A 14,537-nucleotide genomic window follows, 5' to 3' on the forward strand; every position below is an offset into this window, starting at 1 on the left:
CAGAGCAGGGCAAAAACATGAGTAATAGAAGTGGAAGTAGAAAAGAGCTATATAAAACAGGTTTGCTCTGACTGCATATACAGAAAGGAAACCTGCTTCCCTTTTAGAAATCATTAACCGTTTTTTTTTCCATTACCTCATGAATGTAGATATTGCTCGATTCCTTGGTCTTCTGCATCTACTGTGATTACTGCATCTGTGGTGTGTTCTGCATCTGGAAAGGCAGAAAGATGCCAGTGTATATCCGGAAGCATCCTTTGGAGATTCCTCCACCATCTGAAAAGGACTGGTTAAAGGATGATGAGGAAAACTTCTTCCTGCAGGATCCCGATCAAATGCTTGATGTGTTGCCTCAGCCTTTCAGGATGATCAACAAACTGGTGATGCTGGTGTTTGAGAATGCTATGGAAATCATTGAAAGAAGAGAGACACTCCAAGAAGCGCAAAAAGTGAAAGTCCAGGCCACAAAATGCTTTCCCACAGCTGAATTCCAGGTAAAGAGTCCCTCGCAGCAGAGACGGCACTAATTACCTTAGCAGTTTTTCTTGAGAATATCCATTCAGTTGATTTTTACATCCTTCCCTTCATCACCTTCCTCAGTATCCACTGCCGTCTCACCTGATTCATTTCAAAAGGCTGCAGCTTCCAAGCTCGTTTGACAGGTTTTGCTTCCCACCCATCTATCACACCTCTCTGAAAAGAGAGAAGCAGATATTAAACAGTACTAAATTCGCCTTCTGCTTCTCAGGCTAGCTCCACCCTTGTTTGCTGAGGAGAAGGTAATTAATCAGTAGCATGTAAATGGACAAGCTCAGCTTTGTGTCATGATGATACCTGGCAGCAGAAAGCGGCTACTTTGGGGTCTTGTGGGGGTCTTCCGGGCAGAAGGGCTGCACTGCCTTCTCCATCTGTCTGCAGAGGTATCTGGAAGGCAGGTATCCAGGAGGCAGAGCATGTCTGCTAGCATTCTGCATTTGCCTCAAATGCTCAGCATCCTCTTGCACGTTGTTGGCCCTTGAAGCCCCTTCTGTTTATCAGAAGGGGAAGGGTGGGAGCAGACTTTCTCATTCCTGACACAGACCAATCTCTGTGATGGGAGATGAGACACCTTCACCCTCAACCACTTCCCCAGTGCTCTTCTGATGAAAGTTTATGCAAAATTTTTTCCCTTGTAGAGTAAATCACTGTTTACTGTTAGTGAAAGGTTAGGAGTGTGGCTGATGCATCCCCCACTGGGGAAGTGGCTAGGTACACTCATCTCTTCCTTTTCTTGGTAGGTGACAGGAAGAGCCAACTGCCTTGCAATCTCTGGAAAATACATCTTTGTTGGGCTGTCTGTGGGTCTGGCTGTCTTCCAGGTGCCTGACTGTAAGCAGATCTGTGCTTGGGATGCAGCCAGGACAGAGGTTTGTGCCATCCGTGCCTCGGACTTAGGGAATGAGCACCATGCCCTGCTTGCTGTGGATGAAATGGGTTAGTGTGACTTTGATTTCCTTGAGCTACCTAGGGGACAGCTGTGCTTTGGGGCAGAAGAGTTGGCAGCTACTTTACCGAAAAGTACTAAATTAGGAGGAATGTAAGTGTGACTGACAGGTTTCTTAGAAGGCTTTATGAGGAAGGGCATTAGATAATAGGTTGTAGGGTGATCCCATGACCCTAGGGCCTTGGGATTAGTGAAGGGTGTGGGCTTGCTGTCCTTCTCTCTGGAACAGCAGGGGCGGGTGCAGAGCTGAAGCTGAGGTGCAGTAAACTTTAGCAATACCTTGGACCAGACAAAGTATTTCTAGCCATGGGTTGCTGCTTGCTCTTTGTTTCAGCATCTGTACTTGCACAGCCCTATGATAAATCAGGTTAGTTTGTTGATTCATCTGAAAGCTATCATTTTTTGGTGGAAATACTTTTCAAACTGGCTGGTCTGTCTCTGTGTATGGCCAACTGTTTGCCAATGCTGATATAAGGAAGGCAGTGGAAGTTCAGTGCTGGAAGCAAGGGGACATTCCTCCTTGAGCCCAGGAAAATATGTAGTCCTGTTCACTCTCCTGTACACATTGTCACGGCCATCTCCCAAGAGCTTGGCTACTGTCTGTTCACTTTCCTTTTACTACTGCTTATCTCTGTATTTCTCTTTCAGGGCTTGTCTGGCTCTTCTGCTTTCACAAGGACAGCTTCCTACTCATTAAAAACTTAAATGAGGAGGTAAGTAGTGAGTTAATTCCATAGACACTGGGCAAAAACTGCTGAGTAGCCAGTCATGATGAGTACTAATTGCCCTCCAGAAATACTCTGGTATGGGCACAGCAGCACTACAATACCAGAGAGCCATTCACTGAGCCAGGAGAGCACAGGCAGTGTGACTATGTGACATACACCCCATGTTATTGCCAAAGTCGTCTCTGAATGCAGGCATCCTAGAGTTATATTGCAGCAAAAGTACCTCCTGGAGGTCCCTGAGTGCTGTCGTTTGTGACCCAATGGAATGAGTCTTCCTTTATTCAGGGAAGTGATTTCCAGAGCTGATGGCACTCCTCTAAGAACACAAAGTGTAAATCAAAAAGTGTAAAGTAAGTAAGTATAAATCAAAGTGTAAATCCCTTTCCCAGTCTCCAAGGCCTTGTCTGGTGTTAAATTCTTCTGGTGTCTGCTTTTTCTTTGCCCTTTTCTGGGATCAAGCCAGAGCACTAAATACTTCCCACTTATCTTTCTCCATTATGCAGTTCTGCATCTGCTGAAGCTTCCATGCCCTTTTGAAGGACAACCTGAGGCAGGACCTGCACTAAGCACCTCTGAGACACTTGCATAGGGCACACAAGTAGCATTGCTGGCCACTAGACTTTCCTGCCAACTCAGGGCAAACTTGAAAAACAAAACCCTAGGCACAGGGCACTTTCCTTATCTCCCTGCTCCCATGCCTATGTACTGCACACGGGATAGTTAGTCCTGTTCTCCCAGCAGTCTGTCTTGCCTTCACCCATCTGAGAACTGTTTAAAGTCATGCAGCTCTCTAAATCAGTAACCCTGCTCTGATGCCAGCCCTCTTTTCTTTGGCAGGAGGATATCAGCAAGCGAAGTACTTGTGTGGAGGTGGTGCTTTCTCAGGGAGGTGATTACGCAGGAGTCCTGCTGCAAGGCAAGTGCAGGAGCCTGGTGTATTGGATCACAGCTGTTGCATTCTAGCGGAGGGGCCAGCAGCTGACGTTTTAAAAATATTGTGTGTGTTCTGGGTTCCCAGGGATCCTATTCCTAAACCACCTAATCCTTTCCTCCAGCTTAGAGGGCGACTGCTGCCACTCCCTGTCCTTTCCAAAACACCTGGTATGGATCAGCACTGATCCCAAGTCAGCTGACTGGAACTGGACAGTGCAATTCTCAAGGCTCCCAGAAGGCTCAGTGAAAGCAGGTTTTCCTCTTTCTAGAAGTACCAGCCTCAGTTCTTCATCTGATTCACAAGGACTCACTTTTACACTGGAAATATACAGACCTGAGGAACTTTCTCTGCAGACACAAGCCAGAGAGCATAGACACAGTCTCTAAAAACACAGCAACAAACTCTCCTTGCTGTAGTACTCTTCTGTTTCAGGGCAGCTGCCTTTGTCAGCCCGTTTGCTGCTAGTAGATTTTCTAGACCCCACGTTTGTTGGAACCTGCCTGGCCATGCGCTGAGACTGAGATATGTAGCATCCACAGAGAGTAAGTGTGAGGTCACTTTCTACCTTACATCAGTGTCTATAGGTCAAATTCTCTGACAAAGTCACTCCATGGAATTTATTTGAGGTCCATGGATATTGGACTGCAAGCGGCTGAGCTGGAGGCTGTGATGTCAGTCTTGGATTCTAGCATGTGAAACCTTAAGTGGGAGGAGATGTGGGCTGCATGGAGAGCAAAGGGATTTTATATTTCAAAAGGAACACAAATCTTGTCTTAAGGATGCAAGAGCTGCTTGCCTGAAAGACCTTTCCTCCTTATTTCCAATTACTCAACACAGTTTCCAAATGCAGGCAAAACAGAAGCTTGGCTGGAGATCTACCGATTGCCTAAGGATTCCTGGCTGAAGGAGAGAGAAAATAGCCCAGGAGCTGCAGCAGGTTTGGCTTTCAGGGAGAGGAGGTCAAGCCAGGCATCTATGGTACAAAATAGTTCTGTTTTCCACTGTGCTGTTTTCTCTTGTACCCTTTTGCTTACAGGTCTTTCTTCATCCCTTGCTCCTGCAGACAGTGACAGCAAGATTCAGGCTGAACAAGTCTGTCAGCCCAGGGGGGTAGCGTGTGTTTCTGCAGTTTCTACAGCTGCCCATCCCACATTTCACAAGGGCTTCATGTTTATTGGGACATGTTGCCTCTCCCAAGACAGGCTTTCCAAGGAGGTTCCTTTGGTCCTGGGGCTAGCTCTTCTGCTGTCCCTCCCTGAAACAGCCAGCTCCTTTCCCAGCAGTATTGCCCCATCTGAGGCCCTCTCTGCGGGTATTCCCACAGGGCTTCTGCCTTCCTTCTTATGTTACTAGGGGAGGGTGAAAGAGCCGAGTTGAGAATCAGGCCTGATATCTCCACTCGGGAGTCTGGTCCTGGCACAAGAGGAGCCTGTTGTGGTTGTAGCTGAATCCACTTGAGCAGGGTAGGGTCTCTGCCCACCCTCAGTCAGCCTGTTAGAATTAACCACTGCCCTCTTCTGTTTTTTTGGCAGAAAAGTCTGGAGCTGTATGGAGAGCGTTCTGCAGAGATGGTAACTGGCCTCAATGAATGTCCTGAGCTGCTATGGGGAATTTTAAATACTGAATCAGTACTTAACCCTCTCCCCCATCACTTTCACCCGGCCAGATCATCTCTCAACACACAGGCACTGTCTGTCTTGCACCTCCAGTTAACCCTCTATAACATCTGTCTCAGTTCTTCCTTTCTTTAGCAGACTTTCCTGGGAATTTAAGAGGGAGTTGCTACTCAGCCCTGTCTCTGTGCCAGTCAAATCCCCCTTAAATTGGCCAAGCCAAAAGTAAACAAACACCCAGGCCTTCCCTCTTTGCTGATCTCCTGTGCTCATATAAAGTATCCAAGTTCCTGCCTCTTCCTTCTCAGCCATGCTGCACTGCTTAGCCTGACCCTTCTCGTTTAGCCAAGTCCCTGGTGTCAGTGTGTGGGTGTGGGGAGGGGACACCAGTACAGGTCCCCTGGTAGGATTATCCAGTCCCGGCCAGGCACACAAGTGATCTACTGCCCTGGACCCTTTGAAGTCAAATCTGGTTCATGTATTCTACAACACTCTGCAACCCTTAGTCCTCCCCTGCCCCTGCCCAAGGACTAAAGCCTTCCTGTGCCCCACCCAGGCCTGTGCTACAACAAGAGGCATTTGGGAGATCAGGGAGATCTGAAGTGGAGCATATGTAGAGCACAAAGTGTGTGAGAAGGGGAGCCTTTGTAGTTTTGTTGGGGAAGTAGTGACTTCCCTCAAGCTTCTGTGTTTTGGCCTGAAGAATGAGACTAAAACCAGTATCTCCTAGGCAGTGTAAGCCAAGCTTTGCATTGTCCCATGTTATTGGGACACATTGCCTCTCCCAAGACAGGCTTTCAAGGAAGTTCCTTTGGTCCCAGGACTAGCATTTCTGCTGCTTCTCCCTGAAACTGCCAGCTCCTTTTCCAGCAGTATTGCCCCATCTGAGGAGATGGGAACATCCTACTTCAGGAAACATTTGATTCACAGGAACTTCTGACAGGTGAAAACTTTCAGCATAGGGCACAACACAGCTACTGGAAAGCCAGTTCTCAGGCTGACTCTTTCTCTATTGCAGGAGTCTCCTGTGTCTGCAAATAAAGCTGATGCAAAGCTGAGTTCCCCGGTATTGCTGCTGAAAGTCAAGCCACCGAAACCTATTACAGGTCAGGGACTGTTTCTGCATGCTCACCCTGCAGCCTCTTTCAGGTGGCAAAGGAATCATGCCCTTTACATCTATAAAACAGAATAGTTCAGAAAGTTTCAGTAATGTGCTTCCTGGCCCTTTTCTGCCCCGTCTCTGTAGTTACCTATAATCCTGTAGTGGGAATTGTTTGTTACCCAGCCACCACATGATGTGCCATCCCTGTTAGCCCAAAATACTTTAGTGTGCCTGGCAGTGGATTTCATACAGCCTCGGCTTCATTGCCACCAGAGAGGGAGCGGACTGTTTGTCTCCTAGATCCTAGCAGTCTGACAGCAATACCAGTTCTTCTCTCAGACTCCTGGATTCCTGGAACATGCTGACGCTTTAGAGAGGAAAATGGGGAGGGAGTAGACCTTGTGCTGAGGATGCTGTCAGGGAGAATGCCACAGAAAGGCAAGGTGAGCTGGATCCTCAGGTGATTTGCCCTAATCCCTGCCTTCAAATAACTGGAAAATGGGCTAGTGATACAGAAGGTTCCACAGAACGTTGTTAATGTTGAAACATTTCTACCAGTAAAATGAAATGTGGCCCTCTTCAAGACAATGCCACCCTGAAGCTGAGATAGTAGAATTGCCTCTGGGCTCTCCCATGTCTCCGTGGTGTCTGCTTCTCCCCAGGCTGTGCCTCTTTCATTTGTGTTCTCAATTCAGGAAGTATTTTTAAAAGCCCTTTGGATGCCTTGATGAAAGTGGATGATGGCAGCGTATTTGGCTTGGGGCACAATCATCTGATCAAGGATTCCCAGTGGGAGCAGCAGGAGGCAATCTTCTGCAGCACTTATCAGGAGTATCTGGAGGCAGAGGGTGAGAGCAAGGATGAGATCACCAGGTGAGTGGGAGCCCCAACCAGCATTTTAATCTATGAGATTTCAACACAGGGCACTTTCCAAGTGTAAATTCAAACCTCTGTCTTAGATCTCCCTCCTTCATCCCAAGGCTTCAGGGCAGGGCCAGAGCCATTCCAGGTCCTGCTGGTCTAGTTATGAAGGCCTTTCTTTTGCATATATTTCTTATTTCTCTTTTCAGACATGCTACCTTTCATTTTCTCCCACCTAGCCGGATCCTACAGGTGGGACCTGAAATAAAACTACAGCCAGGTAATCCAAATGGGTAGGAAGAAGGTGTTAACCTGTGAAACTCGTTGCTGCATAGCACTGAGCTTCAGTTATAGCTTAATGGCTCTGGCTTGGTTTGGCTAAATATATTCTATCTTCAAGGACATAAGCCTGGATAAAAATGCCAGCCCTCATATGCAAGTCAGTCACCAGTGTGCAGTCAAACAAACTTAGCTCCATAGTAAAAAGAGGAGGGGGCACATAGGCAAGGAAAAAGTCACTAACAAAGGGGGGGGTTGTTCGTATTTTAGGTTCTGTGTGAGCAGAGTTCAGATAAGTCCTGTCAGGGAAACCTTGAGAGCTCCCATACGCTGAGATCTCCTCCCAGTATTTCCTAATGGGGTTTTGGAGTTGCTGGATTGCTGCCTGTGTCCCCTGATCTCCTTTTTTGTTATGCCCTCCCCATTTCCAGCTGTTCCAGCTGGCATCAGTGTGCACTGGGATGGAAGTCACAATCTCTGCTTGTATTCGCTTAACCGTCCACTCAAGGAGAAAGTAGGTAAGCAGAAGGAACCAAACAGGGCTTGTTTTGCAAACTTGTGACCAGAGGCTTCCACGTTAACCAGTGTGGCAGGGAAGTTCCCAGCTGCTCACAAAGGTCTCACCCAGCATCACCTGCTACTGTTAATCTGCCCTTTTCATAGCTGTGTGTATAGGAGGGGATCTTCCTTTTTCCCCGGCAGGCTTTTGTGAATTTTCCTTAGCTTTTAGATTTAGTCATTCACTGCAACACAGTGCCCACAAGCTGGTGGGAGGGAGGGGAACCAGGCCCAGACTAGAGGGGGCTATTACCTTAAGTAGATATAGTGTAGAGGCTGGAAGGGGTTGGCCATAAGTTTAACAGTGTAGGTGGAGTCTTGCTTTCCCTAGCAGGGCACTCTGTGGGGATACTCAGAGGCCAGTAATTGTCAGTCAGACAGATCTTAATGATTCAAGGAATCAGGGAGGAGAGCTGCCCTGTATCTTGTGGGTTAGGCTTGCATTCTGACTGCAGGGCTCCATGCTTTGTGTGCTGGCACTATCTTCAATGAAGCCAGCCTAGTAGGAGACCCCAGGATGGTGTGTGCTGTACTGGGAAACAGGAAGCTGCCACAATGAGAGAACACTGTCTTCTTACAGTCAAGCCTTCTCCTGTCCTGCTGTTTAGATGCTGATCTGAAGCCTGATGTTGTATGGCCGTGTGCAGCTCCAGTTGCATGCTCAGCTGTCAGTTCCTGCTGCAGGTACCTGGCACTGGCATGTGAAGATGCAACAATAACTATTTGGGATCAACACCTAGGTGAGCTTGTGCTTTGGTCCTGTCCATTGGGATCACAGTAGATTGCTCCCTTCTCTAGGAGTTTGAGGCTATGAGTGAGTGTGAACAGGGGATTGCCAATCAGTTTACAAACAAATCTTCCAAGTCTTCAGACTTATTTGTTCACAGGATGCTTGGCCAGCTGTTGCCATCATGGCAACATGACTGTCCTAGCCCTGACAGAACCATTCCCATTCACAGCAGTGCAGGACCTATGAACTGCTGTTCAGTGAGGACTGACTCCTGTCTCATCCTGAGGCTGTGGGACAGTTACTTCTTTCCAACTGCAGCCTCAGGTCATCTTTGAGATATGGCGTCACAGTCCACGCTGCCATCAATGCTAGTGTCACCCTGCCCATGCAGGGGTTCTCCTGGCAGAAGAATCTTCCCTTTCCATCAGGACTGAGCAGGCCATAGACCAAATCAAATCCCCTGAGGTTCCTGGGAGGAAGCTGAGAAGGCTTCTAACTGCACTGTAGCCAGAGAAGTGCAGGACCTTTCTGGGTCCTGGCTAAGCCTATAAAGGTTCCACATCCCTGGTGAAGCTTTCCTTGGATAAACTGCCTGTTCTTTTCTTCCCAAACTACTGCCTTGGGTTTTTTTTGTTTTTTTTTTTATTCTTTCTTCTGCATCCTCAGGATACCCACTGACTGTGACTGCCCTTCCAGAGGAACATGTCATCCGTAGTGTGCACTTCCTGCAGAGTGCTGCAGCTGCCAGTGACCAGACACCTTACCTTGGTACAGATCCTGCCTATCCCATTGTGCAGCTTCTAGTGCTGTGTACGGATGGGTCTCTCTACCTGGTGAGAGCACCCAGGGCTGGGAAGTCCAGCATCATGCTCCTGGCAGACAGGTGAGGTTGACTCTCGTAGCCCTCACTCCAGCCAAAGAAACTGTGTAGTATAGTGGTCAGGGCCAGCAAGGATCCCCAAATCTCCATGGGGTGGAAAACTCCCCTGCTACATTTGCCCAGGTATCTCTGCCATGCAGCAACAAGCATGGCTTTACTAGTGGTCAGTCCTAGTGCTGAAATCTAATGGCTGTGCCAAAGTTAAGGGTGTTCCTGGGTTCTCCTATGCATTAGGACACAGGCTCATACCACTGCTCTGGACCCCTGCCAGACCCCTACCAGCTATCCAGGACACCTTTTTGTTCTCTCTTCTCTTCTTGCCAGAATAGCTTGCACCTGCAAGTCAGAATAGGCTTTTCCTGTCATCTTTCTATCAAATTTCTGTTCACTCATCCCCTTGCTTTGAGAAGGGCCGGCTCTGGGGAATCTGCTGCTGCTCTGGGAACTATGGCTTTATGCCTCTATGGCAGACAGGGGATTTGCACCTCCTATCTAGTTCCTAGGCAGTTATGCACAGGGACAGGCTTTGGGGGTCACTGCTTCTGAGGGGGAGCAGGCCCTGTCTCCATAAGGAAGTGGCTTGGTTGAACCTCGTGCCAGCCCCTGTGCCAGACACTGCCATTGTCATTATTACAGTGTCTCAGTGACATGCCAGGTCTACATGAAACAGTGCCATTAGCTTGAGTCTCTTTTACAGACCTGAGGATCCAAAACTTGCCATCAGTACAGTGGCACCTGTCCTGGCCTTCCCCAGCACAGTAAGTATTGCTGCCAGCCTCCCTTAAGAGCATAAGAAGAGCTAAACTGGGTGAGAGCATGGGTCCATCTGGCCCAGGGTCCTATTTCCAGTAATGACTGTAACTGAGTGTCTAGAAGATTAAGAACAGGGCAAGCAGATATAGTACAGCCCCCACGTCCTTTTCCAGCCTCCATTTTCTCCTCAAGGGCTTCCAGCCACAGTTACGAGTCTGTTTGCATGTGGTAACTCCCAAAGGATTTCTCTTCTATGATCTAATTCAGTCTCCACTTGCATCGGTGTCCTCTAATGGTTGCTGAGGTGGGAGACACTGGAGGCCCTCCTGCAGGTGGATAGGTCCAAGTGCAAAGATGAGGGTCCAGTAATGAAACTTCAGGTGTCAGGGTCAAATATGAGAGAGCTTCATGGTGAAGAGAAGCTGAAAACTCAACTCCAGTCAGACGTTTCAAATGGCTTCAGAAAATTTTCTGGCATGGGAGGAAAAGGACTAAAACCCCCTTGCCAGAGCCAGTCAGTGCAGAAGGCTGGATCTAGTTCAGCTATAACTTGCCCATCCCAATCCCAACCACAACCTGCAGCAATTCCAGGTCAAGTTTCCTGCGCAACCTGTTCTTGATCTTCTGTGGCCCTACAGCTACAGAGCAGGCAAAGGAAACAACATCACAGTCAGGGACATCAAGTTCTGGATACCATTCCCTGCCCTTTTGAGGAAATGCTGTTCACCCTTCTTATATCCCCCTCTAAGTGTCAACTTGCTGTTTCAGGCCCTGGTCTTCTCCTGGGATGGCACAGTGTCCCTGATGGACACTGCCACATCACACATTATTTGCTACTTCAAGACCCCACCCTCTCATGCTGTTGCATCCCCCTGGCAACCAGTGTTCACTGTGGATACTGCAGATCAGTGCCTGATCCTTCGAGGTGGGTAGTAAGATGCAAAGTGGGATTGTGCAGTCAAGTGGCAGTGAGAGGGCAGAGGGGACTGGGCTGTGTTTCTTGGCAAGTGTGTTCCGCAGGCAAGTTTCTAGGAAGGGGAAGTGCCAGTTTATGCAGCATGACTGGTGAGTTAATTGGGAGGCTACAGGAACTGCTCAGGCCTGATTTGCCTTTATATATTGGTACATTTCTGCTCACAGCCCTGTTGTGATCTCCAGGGAACTGCTCAAGGCAGCCTGCTGGTCATCCTTGCCTGAGACAGGATTCATATAGGGGAGCAGGACTGGGAAAGATCCCCAACTTGGGGACTGCTCTTTTCCCTCCTGGTGAGCTTGGAATAATTTTGGATACAAGGTCGTTGAGTTCAGCTCTGCACTGATCCTTGATTGTTCTTTTCATTGGATGACTCCTGATGAAATAGCCCACTGTTCTTGTCTCTTCTGTCCAGGAGATAAGCAGCAACAGGCAGATGTGTTGGCACAGAGCAGAGCAAGTCACAGCTCCATCTTCTTTTTTGACTTCAACTCTTACCTGCTGAAGGAGTCTTTCCCAAAGGAAATGGATTTGCCTCTCAAATCCTTACAGGACCTGCCATGGTTTGAGAGATGTAATATTTTCTTACATGATTGGTAAGATTTTCCTGCTGGTGCATCAGGATAGTTATAAGTTGAGATGTTGCTCAGGTTCATGCAAGGTCTTACCCTGGAGCCCTAGGTTCTTCTATGCACTGACACAGATATGTATGTCTGGGTAAGGCTGATATTCAGCTAGCTGGATCCCTGCTAGCTGCCCACAATACTTGGTCCTTCTTCCTCCCCCTTCTGTCTGTCCCAGAATAAGTTGCAGCTTCAGGTCAGGATGCATGGGGCAAGCCTGTTGTTCCAGGTAGCGAGAGCCTGCTAGTTCTCATATGCTTTTGTGCAACCCAGATTGTGCAAGGCCATCAGGGAATATAATCTTCACTTAAGTGCCTCCTTTCTTTTGGGCCCATAGACAGACAGAGCTGGGATCTCTTTGCACCTTGTTCCTCCTTTCTATTACAGGCATACCTCAGAGATATTGTGGGTTTGGTTCCATACCACCACCATAAAGCGAATATCGCAAAAAAGCAAGTCACATGAATTTTTTGGTTTCTCAGTGCATATAAAAGTTATGTTTACACTATACTGTAGTCTATTAAGTGTACAATAGCATTATGTCTAAAAAAAAAATGTACAAAACGTTACAAAGACACGAAGTGAGCACATGCTGTTGGAAAAATGGTACCAACAGACTTGCTCAACGCAGGGTTGCCACAAACCTTCAATTTGTAAAAAACGCAATATCTGCAAAGCGCAATAAAGTGAAGCACAATAAAACGAGGTATGCCTGTACTAGATTTGCTTGATTTATAAGTAGACTTGTGCTGGTGATTTCTCAGTTTAAGAAGGCCCCTGGCACCCTCCTGCCGAGGTTGCAGTGTGATCTGTGCCTAGCTGATGCTTTGAGTTCATGCTGTCACTAGATGGCAATGTGGCATCTCTTATTAGGTGACTTTTTCCTTGAAGTACTTCTTTTGGCAACCTGAAGCCAGATCCATGTCAATGACGTTCTGTTCAGTCTTATCCCTAGGCTTTAATTCTTCGATTTGAAGTGGAGCAGGTAGATGCAGGAATGACCAAAGTGTCATATTACCCACTAGCCTTCACCAACCCCTTGTTTCTAGGGCAAATCCTGTGGTGCTGGCTAGTTAAGGGCAGAAAAGCTTCATCCTATGCCATTCTGTCCTTTCTTCTCATAAAGCTGGGGACAAGACTGTTGTCAACCTCATAACAGCAAAACTGTGGAGACATCACCTCCAGGGGTACCTTGCTCCCTGGCTACTGAAAGCTAAAAGCAGAGAAGGGAGTTACTAGCAATCCATAGCACGTGCCCTACTTCTGACCAGACAACAGCAGTGAGACCTGTGTCTACAGAGGCTAACAGGCAAGGAGAAATATGGAGGTCACCATTGACAAGAGCACATTAGTGCTGAGTAGCATGGAATAAATTGCTGGACCTTTCAGACACAAGAAATTGGAACCGCTTAATTTGCGGTGAGCCCCAGGGACCCTTGGGGAGCCAGGCTAGGGCTGCTTGAGCATTAAGGGGGATGGCAGAGGCAATGGCAGAGACTGTTCTAACACCTTCTTTTTCCCCTTATTAGGCAGCAGAGCCTGCTGGGATTCGGGGATCAGATGCCTGAGTGCTGGAGCCGGCTTCAGGCACATGCAGCTGCCATGGACAAAGAGAGAGAGGAAAAAGTGAGGGGACAGCAGAAGCCATAGACAACCTTACATCCTGAGGGCTAGGCTCTTTGCTATTACAGTACTGCAGACCAATGGCCCAGGACTGACACCTGAACACCAACTCTGTGCAAGTCCTGCTGTTTTCCAGCCTGGAGCAATTTGTCGTCTGGACTAGCTCCCTGCCTGCTACTCACACCTGCTGCTCTGCGATAGGATCTGCACCCTGCTTTTCTTACCTAACCCTCAGCCTGTTCCAGCAGGGATCAGCTCCTCCTCATCAGAAACAAACACAACATATGGGACAGTCTTGAGGTAGGAAAGGCTTCTCGCCAAGGTGGCAGGCCCAACACTTATGTGGTTCAGTTAAGGATTTGCACTGGATTTTTGAGTCTTCCCAAAAACCTGGAGCATCAGAGCAACACGGTATGTTACAATGTCCCTCCTTAATAAAACTTTTTGTCTAGTGCGTCTCCTGCGCTTCACAGGACTGGCACTTTACCAGACTTGGATGCCCTGTCTTTGTCTTTGCATTCACCAGTGTGTCTCATCTTCTGCTCTGACCCAGATGGGCAGGCAGCAGCATACTTGTGTTTAGCCAGAGACCTGGTCCTTTTAAACCAGGCAGCAAGTCAGTCATGAGGCTGGCATCACCCAGAGCATAGCAGGGCCAAGCAGCAGTGATGCTGCAAAGTATGTCAGGACCCATCCAACCTATTCCTCAGTCTAGCTGTTTCTTTTGACTTCAAAGTAGGAAGCTTTGGGGCAAGACTATGTAGGAATTATAGTCTGGACACAGGCAGTCAGTCTCACTGATTAAGGTTAGGCTAGAACCAGTGTCAGAGCCAAGTATTGATGTCACTGAGGAGCTGGGCAGAAACTTGGGTGCCCAGAGAAGTCATGGGCTGTGCTGAGCCAAGACAGTCCAGAAGCATGACCAGCACACTGGTCAAAGGCCAAAAAGCTACAGACAGCACAGGAGAAGGAACAGACAGGGGTAATGTAAGGCCAAGCGTCCATGTCTGGAAGAAGAACCAAATACAATGCCACTGAACTGGTGTTGACTGCTTCCATCTATGGGCAAGGGTGAGCTGTATTTGTCTCAGTTCTCCCTCTGGTGAGTCCTCCCAATGGTTCAGCAAAGCATCACTACAGAGTGCAGGCATTCAGCACAGTTTGAGCTATGTAGACTCTCCTATGCCAATGTCCCATTTCATTTTTTTCATAGGAAATTGTCTTGCTCTGGATCGAGATTTGATGAGAGGTCTCAGCTCATCTTCTGGAAAGTGAAGGCAACCTAGTCTGTTGTAGAGGTAGGAAACAAGAGAAACATTACACTTGTTTCATAGTTTCAGATGCTTGGATTTCTTCTGGAGAAGTACAAGCTATTTGAATTTAAACCCTCCACTTGC

General features: G+C 48.0%; 1 protein-coding gene across 1 annotated transcript; it reads left to right on the forward strand.

Moving 5' to 3' along the window:
- The first annotated feature begins 230 nt into the window (after window positions 1-230).
- WDR93 (WD repeat domain 93) lies at window positions 231-13,591 on the forward strand. The gene is made up of 16 exons (XM_067305789.1): window positions 231-494; window positions 1,278-1,473; window positions 2,132-2,196; window positions 3,049-3,127; window positions 3,996-4,123; window positions 4,678-4,716; window positions 5,777-5,864; window positions 6,556-6,733; window positions 6,931-7,001; window positions 7,432-7,518; window positions 8,167-8,298; window positions 8,955-9,171; window positions 9,866-9,926; window positions 10,690-10,846; window positions 11,310-11,490; window positions 13,047-13,591. Exons 1-16 carry the CDS (start codon window positions 231-233, stop codon window positions 13,165-13,167), a joined length of 2,064 nt encoding a protein of 687 aa, XP_067161890.1. The 3' UTR covers window positions 13,168-13,591.
- Window positions 13,592-14,537: the final 946 nt, after the last annotated feature.

This window comes from Apteryx mantelli, chromosome 15 (assembly GCF_036417845.1).
Source record: "Apteryx mantelli isolate bAptMan1 chromosome 15, bAptMan1.hap1, whole genome shotgun sequence".
NCBI classification, from domain to species: Eukaryota; Metazoa; Chordata; class Aves; order Apterygiformes; family Apterygidae; genus Apteryx; species Apteryx mantelli.